At 37.3% G+C, this 8,225-nt stretch overlaps 1 protein-coding gene across 1 annotated transcript; it reads right to left on the reverse strand.

The window, feature by feature from the left end:
* Positions 1 to 7,370: 7,370 nt before the first annotated feature.
* On the reverse strand, positions 7,371 to 7,619 carry LOC308414435 (diphthamide biosynthesis protein 3-like; the record flags this gene model as incomplete). The annotated part of the gene is made up of 1 exon (XM_080909657.1): positions 7,371 to 7,619. One exon carries the CDS (start codon positions 7,617 to 7,619, stop codon positions 7,371 to 7,373), a length of 249 nt encoding a protein of 82 aa, XP_080765783.1.
* Between the last annotated feature and the right edge of the window lie 606 nt (positions 7,620 to 8,225).

Below are 8,225 nucleotides of genomic sequence, written 5' to 3' on the forward strand. Positions count from 1 at the left end.
TATGGAAGTGTAAGCTGAATAAACCCTCTCCTCTTTAACTTGCTTCTTGTCCATGATACTTTGTGCAAGAATAGAAATTCTGACTAAGACAATGCTCAAACACATAGGAACAAGGGAAGTTTTTCTGAACAGTACACCAAGAGCTTATGGTACAAGATCAAGAATGGACAAATGGGATCTCATAAAAGTGCAAAGCTTCTCTAAAGGAAAGGACACTATCAATAGAAGAAAACAGCAACCGCCATATTTGGAAAGATCTTTCTCAATCTTACATGGGATAAAGCGCTTATATCTAATATATACAAAGAACTCAAGAAATTAGACTCCAGAGAACCAAATAACCTTATTAAAATTTGGGTACAGAGATAAACAAGGAATTCGCAATTGAGGAATTTTGAATGGCTAAGAGGTACCTAAAGAAATGTTTAACATCCTAGGTCATCAGGGAAATGCAAATCAAAACAACCCTGAGATTATACCTCACACCAGTCAAAATGACTAACATCAAAAACTCAGGTGACAGCAGATGCTGGCAATAATGTGGAGACAGAAAAATACTCCTTCACTGTTGTTAGGATTGCAAGCTGGTACAAACACTTTGGAAATCAATCTGGAGGTTCCTCAGACAATTGGATATAGTAATACCTGTGATCTAGCTATACCACTTCTTGGCATATACCCAAAAGATGCTCCAACATATAACAAGGACACATGCTCCAACATGTTCATAGTAGCCTTAACCCAGAAACTAGAAAGAACCCAGATGTCCTTCAACAGAGGAATGGATACAGAAGTGTGGTACATTTACACAATGGAGTACTGGTCAGCTATTAAAAACAATGAATTTATGAAATTCTTAGGCAAATGGGTAGAACTAGAGACTATCATCCTGAATGAAGTTACTCAATCACAAAAACACCCATAGTATGCACTCACTGTTAAGTGGATATTAGCACAAAAGCTTGAAATTCCCAAGACAAAATTCACTGACCCCATGATGTTCAACAAGAAGGAAGAGCAAAGTAAAGATGCTCTATTATTTCTAGGTAGGGGGAACAAAAATATTCACTGTAGAAAATATGGAGACAATGTTTGCAGCAAAAACTGAAGGAAAGGCCATCCAGAGATTGCCCTACCTTGGGATCCATCCCATATACAGCCACCAAACCCAGTCACTATTGCTGACGTCAAGAAGTGCTTGATGATAGAAGCCTGAAATGGATATCTTCTGAGAGGCTCTAGCCAATGCATTACTGATACAAATGAGGATGCTTGCAGCTAACCATTTGACTGAGCATAGGGACCCCAGAGGAGAAGTAAGATAACGGCTTGAAAGAGCTATAGGGGTTTGCAACCTCATAAAAAGAACAACAATATCAATCAAACAGACCCCCAGAACCCCCAGTGACTAAACCACTTACCAAAGAGTACATATGAGGGAACCCATGGTTCTAACTTTATGTGTAGCAGAGGATATTGTTGTCGGGAATCAGTAGGAGAAACCCATGGTTCTGCAAAGACTTGTTCCCCCAGTGTTGGGGAATGCCAAGGTATTGGAATGGGAGTGGTTGGGTGAGAGGGGAAGCATCCTCATAGAATCAGGGATGGGTGAATGGGAGAGGAGGGAACAGGGAAACAGGATAACACTTGAAATGTAAATGCATATATATCCAATAAAATGCAAAATATGAATTTCTTCACCTAATGTCAGAGCCATACCTCATATCTTATTCTTCTGAGCAAAAATCATGAATAAGTGCATACTTAAAAGAATGAAGGAAAAATCATTAAAAATATGTTGACTAAATAGCCAACCTTACTAGATGGAAAGAGTTTTCCCTTTATGCATCTTAGTGAAACCCTGAAACCTCCATCTTCTTCTCATTGACATTGGAAGAGAAAACAATTATAATGAGTCCTTCCCACTTTCTCAATATTTCAAATTCTAAACTGGGACAATTTTGGCAAATCCTTTTAGTAAAGGCAGTAGGTCACCAGACACAGAAAATGGGAGGTGAGGTACAGAACTGGCCCTGAGAAAGTAGGCCATCCTGCATGGCTTCAGAGTTTGGTACTGTTCCATCCAATGAAAGTCTATAAGTTTTCAGAGATATTATAACGCAAAGGATATATCTATATATCTATATATCTATCTATATCTATATCTATATCTATATCTATCTATCTATCTATCTATCTATATACATATATATATATATATATATATTTCATTCTAGAAGTAGGCTATCTAACACAACCCTCTTGTCACCACCCGGCAAATAAATTATTTTGAATGAAGTGCCAATACACAAAAAGCAGACAGACAAGTTCACAGTTTCCATTTCCAAGGAAATAAGACAGTTTATTTCTGGGAGACTATGGCCTGAGAAGACATACTTAAACAACTCCAATTTATGTAATCATTTCATAAAATTTTTACAGTAACGCAACAAAAAGATGAATTAAATGGAGCATGATGTCAGTTATATGTGTTACAATAAAATGAGAAAACATTCCATAGGCCTGGGAGTTTATCTGATGATATTTGGAGCTTTTGAGTTGGTGGAATCCAGGAGTCCATAATTTCTAAAAGCATTTACCTAACAGTTACAAGAATGTTAGGTCATATATCTAGGCTACATCTCCAGACCCAGCTTTATCATTTTTTCTAACTAATTATGAGCATCTAATATAAGATATACTTCATTTATCTACTTGTTTTTTCATTAGGACCAACTTACTTTTTCTTTCTGTTTTATTCCCAGCACCAAGTAAAATAGCTTCTCTATTTAATTCAGGAATATATCATTACGCCATGAAAAAAGTAAATACCCTTAGGATTATAGTCTGGATATTAAATGTGTTGAGAATTTATTTCCAGCCAAAGGTTCCAATCATTAGCAGGGGGCTGGATTACAGGGTCTTTATAAAGATTAGATTTTAATCCATCAATAGATTCTAATGTCCTGAAATTACTGTGAAATGAAGGAAAATTCTGTTAGTGGGGCCCAGTTAAAGAAATGGGTATCTAGACATATGCTTGTGATGAATACACCTTATCCTAATTACACTGTACTGCTATGATTTCTGTCTTACTCAAGGTAAGTAACCCTGTTCTATCATGCCCTTCATCCTTAATATTTTGTCTTATATCAGGTTCAAAGCATTAGAGTTAACTCAGCATAAATAAAGAATACTAAAACTATGAGACAAATTAAATCTTTATTCCTTTAAACTGTCTCTTATAAGTGTTTGCCACAATAATCGGAGGCTTAACAAGTATAATCAACATTTTCAGTGAACCTAGTTCTATTATCCAGAGTCCTGGATGTTTACCAAAGTTAGTTTTGGCCACTGTTGCAAATATGATATATTATGTGGCTTATGAACAAAACTCATTTCTCACAGTTTGGGAATCCAGTAAGGTTAAGATCAAGGTGCCCACAGCAATGGAGCTTGATGAGGTCACATTCCTAAAAGACTGTTCTTTCTTATTGAATCCTCCTTTGATGGACAGGGCAGAGATGCTCTGAGATTTGTTTACTAAGGGATGTTTGTTCCATCCATGAGAACACTCTCTAAAAACCCAAGTAAAACTAAAATTCTCTTTTATAACATTAGTGCCCTTGGGAAACAGATCTGACCTCATAAATTTGTGAGGTTGCATTAAGATAACAGTTTATAAATGTTTAGATAACAAAGGCCTTTACAATGACAGTGGGTTTGATGCTGGAGCCATTCTGGGATATAGTCATTACTTAGAAAATATTTATCCAGATTATATACTCTCTTTACCAGGATCCCTTAATCTTAGAGGGATTCTGAAATTTATTCACTAACCTCAAATAAAATTCTCTTCTGTTTGCATACACGAAGATCATTTTTGTTGCTTAGATCCAGGAATACATACTGATATCAACATCAGGAACACTGCCACAAGGAGTGACTATAACAATATAATGTCTGGGGTGTCTGGAGGTCCTAGAATTAGATTCTGTTTTCATTTTTGCTAAAGATACTGGAATTCTGACTAGTTGTCACTTGATAAGGTCATCGATGATTCCCAACAACAATTAGCTTTCTATTGGGTTTGAAATGTAGCTATCAGCAGAATCTGAGATATACAACTAATAAGAACATTTATTATGAAGTCTGTCATGTTTAATCTTTACACACCAAGAAAATTTTGACTATTTGCATGTTATGTTTTGTTTCGTATGTACTTTATGTTTATGGTAAGTAGTAAGATTTCAATACATACTATTAATCCTTTAAAAAAATGAAGTACTGACCAACAAATATATTCATATCATTTTAGGTAATTTTTAAAAAATCTGTACATTTATCTCTGTTTTTTAAAATAAGTTTGTTTAATTAAAAACAAACACACAAACAAACAAAACAGAAGTTTAGAGCAAATGAAGGCTGCAGTGCAACTTTCCGTGACACTTGGTTCCAACGTTTTAATAGATTCAGGATTGCCAAGTGTACCACAGACTCTACAGCACGCAATATGAGACCACAGAGTTGCAGACGAAAAGTATTTTGTTAGAAATTTCTCTCTCTCTCTCTCTCTCTCTCTCTCTCTCTCTCTCTCTCTCTCTCTCTCTCTCCCTCTCTCTCTCTTTCTTTCTTTCTTTCTCTCTTTTTTTCTTTCTCTCTGTCCATCCCTACCTCCTTCTCCCTTTCCCCTACTCCCCTTTATTTCTTTTCTAAGACAGGATCTCACTGTGCATCCCACATAAACTCTCACTGCATCTACTATATATCTTATGCTCTCTTCAAATTGGTAACAACAGTCCTGCCTCAGCTGGGATTACAGGCATGAGCACCATATCTATTAAAACCTGTTTACTTTGGAAAATAGCCTGCCTCTTGAAATATTTTCTAGCTTTCAATTGGCTCTGTTAAATGTTAGGACTACATGACTCAAGCTATTCATCATAGGACACATAAAACTTGATTCAGTGAATTGCAGACTTAGATGTACCATAGCATTTCATCATTCAGAGCACAATATATATACAATATTAGACCCCAATCAATCTTGAAGGTATGCATTATTTGTAGAAAGAGATGACTCACACTGTCCATATGCCTATTTCAGGTTCACTTCCATCTTTCTTAAAAATTGACACTTTGCACTACCTAGAGATTTCCTGATGATGAACTAACAAAGAAAAATAAAAAAGCAATGATCTAGTTTGTAAAGATAGACCTGGATGTTGTGCTGACATTATGTAAAAAGTCTTATGCAGTATTATAGTATCACATAGAGGTTACCCTTAAAGACATTGATAGTGAGCAATCTTTCCAACTGGCTGACATTCAAGTTGTATATCTCATTGTCCACTTTGCCTGCAAGGATATATGACCTGAACTGTGGATTATTACTTATGGATTCTGGCTAATGGTTTGGTTGGGTGATTAGGCAGTTTAGAACAGAGAGATTATAGGAGTGGTTTAAAAAAAATGTGAGTCAAGGATTTCTTCATGGGTTTCTTCAAAATTGGGAGCAAATGTGACTATGTTTTCCACCAAAATTCGTTCATGACAGAACAGGATTTTAGTAATTCTAGAAAAATTACATATAATATATATGTATATATGGTATATATAGAGCATACATTATAAATATGTGTGTGTGTATCTTCTGGTAAGTTTAAGATATTATATTTAATATACATATTCTTAAATACTTTTTTCTTTCTTTAAAAAATACTTAGTTATATGGGTCCTTTGTCTGCATGTATGTCTGTAAGCATGCCTGAGATTTATGGAGGTCAAATATAGGCATCAGAACCTCAGAAATTGGAGTCACAGAGAGCTGTGAGCTGCTATGTGGGTCCTAAGAATTGAACAAAGGGCCTCTGGACAAAAAGCAAGAGCTCTTATCCCACCTCTCTCCAGCCCCTACTGGCTTTATTTTTAGTTGCAGGAACCATACCCCCAAACAATCTGCTGGGTCAGCAGTGGAGTTTCAAAACTCCATGCACTCACAGCAAAGCTGTATTTACTAGGGGATTTTTCAAATTTCTGAGTGGGTGAGTCTAACTCCTTGATATCCCAAGACTACAGTGAAGAAAGATTAACAGTCCATCTTGACATACATCTCTTTTTTCAAGGGAGAAATTGCTCAGCAGGGGTGCACATCTGATTTGGGTACCCATTAAATGTAGTCTTCCTTGGTGTGTTGTCATGTCTTGGGCATGTCTGTTAGAATCAGCTCACACTTCTAAGCTCATCCTCTGTCATTGAGTCTACACTCCTTAGGATGAACAGTGTGACACAATGCAGTGCTATGTTACAACCACTGCATGTGACAACAGCCTCACCCATCTGAGATAAATCCCATGAGGCATCTCAAGAAATAAAGGCCCTGGTGCAGAAATGCTGTCTCCAGCCAGCAAGTATTCATCTGTTTTCAAAAATGTTAGCAGGCACCATGCCTCTCAGCGCTGCCAGCAGTATGTCCTTTGGCGGGTTCCTTTTACCCTGTTCTGACATAAGGATGCACGGGCATGGGGAGCAGTGATTCTCTCACTATTTCACTTCAGACGGTCCTTCCTTCTTCACAAATTGGAAGCTACAGAGAAGTTGTCATCTTATAGTCTAATACCAGGACAGCCATGATGAAGAACAGGAAGGACACTATCACACAAAGCAATTATGCAAGCCCAGGTTGGCTGACTGGTGAAGGAGCAGGAAGTGCAGTGCTGGAAAAGGCAGATTGCCTTATGTTTCAAGAAAGGCCTCATCAGAACCACCTCAGAAACTATATCAAAATGTAATCTTTTAAAGGCTCCTTCTCAAGCCGGAGAGATGGTTCAAAGGTTAGGAATGTGTAGTAGTTTCAGGGAAGCATAGTTTGGGTCCCAGCACCCATGTCAGGTTGCTCCCAACTGCCTGTGATTTCTGCTCCAAGAGATCCAGTGCCTCTGTCCATCTTGGGCAATGGTACTCATATGCACATACCCACATACAAATGCACATATACACACAATTAAGAATAAAATACTAAATCTTAAAAAAATAAAAGAAGACTCTCAGGACTGGGGTGGATGATGTTATTTTTCAGAAAATAAGTTTTGAGATATTCAAATGATGCACCCAATTGAAGGAACAACTACCAGCTTATAAGGCTCTTTCTTAAATTAAGATGGACAATTAAAAATCCTTCTAGTTCTGGTAAGTGTGGAATGCAGGGCTGATATCTCACAGGCTCACTTTTTCATGCTGAGGTCAGTGAGTGATGAAGATCCCCTCCCCATCCCCTGAAGCCATCCACAAGACAGCTGCTTAGTCTGCATTGGATCCATCCACCTGGGCTCAGCCCCTGCTGTTCAGGATGTTGGTTCCTGAGAGCTTCTTCAGCATTTAACTAACTCTTTGTTGGTTAAAGGTGCTGGGATTGTTTGTCCAAACATGAACTGATTTTTGTCATAAATTACTTTTTTAATGAGTGAGAAACTAGGACACATTACCACATCTTCTCTATTTTCCAAATCTTCCCTGGTGATAGAAAACTTAAATCCACACAGGCAGGGGTAGGAATATGTATCTGAGGCCTTGTCATATTGAAAGTCCTTGATCTCCACCTCGTCGTGAAACCCCACCATGGTCACCTGGTTGGCAGTGCATCAGTTTGCCTAGCTGTTCCCAGGCAGGGTAGGCATGGGATTCTATTCTTATATACCTAAAAAATGTATGTATGTATGTATGTATGTATGCATGTATGTATGTATGTATGTATCTATCTATCTATCTATCTATCTATCTATGCACATACATCACATACATATTCTGTCTGCATGTATTTGTATGCATATATTATTCTTAGCAATGTTAGCTTCAAATTTTCCTGAAGTAACACTTAGCACTAGACTCAAGTGTATCAGGGGACCTAGTGAAGTGTGATAACAGGAAATTCTGTCAAGAAGATGGCTGAGGCTTTCCTTGCAGAACTAAAATACTTTGATACTCTTTACCTATAAGTCTAACAAATCATATATGCACTGAATACCATATATACATATATAACATTCCACCCAATTTTAGCTTCAATGAAAGAACTCACTTGTTTCCAAAATAATGAGTGAATTGGCTATTTTCTGGGTGATTCACTGACTGCTATGACCTGTATTACCCAGAGGCAGGTTTATGTATGGAATGATACACCCTGCAGAAATGACCTATAGTCATTCTGCAGCTGGTGACAAACATAT

Source organism: Micromys minutus (assembly GCF_963924665.1).
Source record: "Micromys minutus genome assembly, chromosome: X".
NCBI lineage: Eukaryota > Metazoa > Chordata > Mammalia > Rodentia > Muridae > Micromys > Micromys minutus.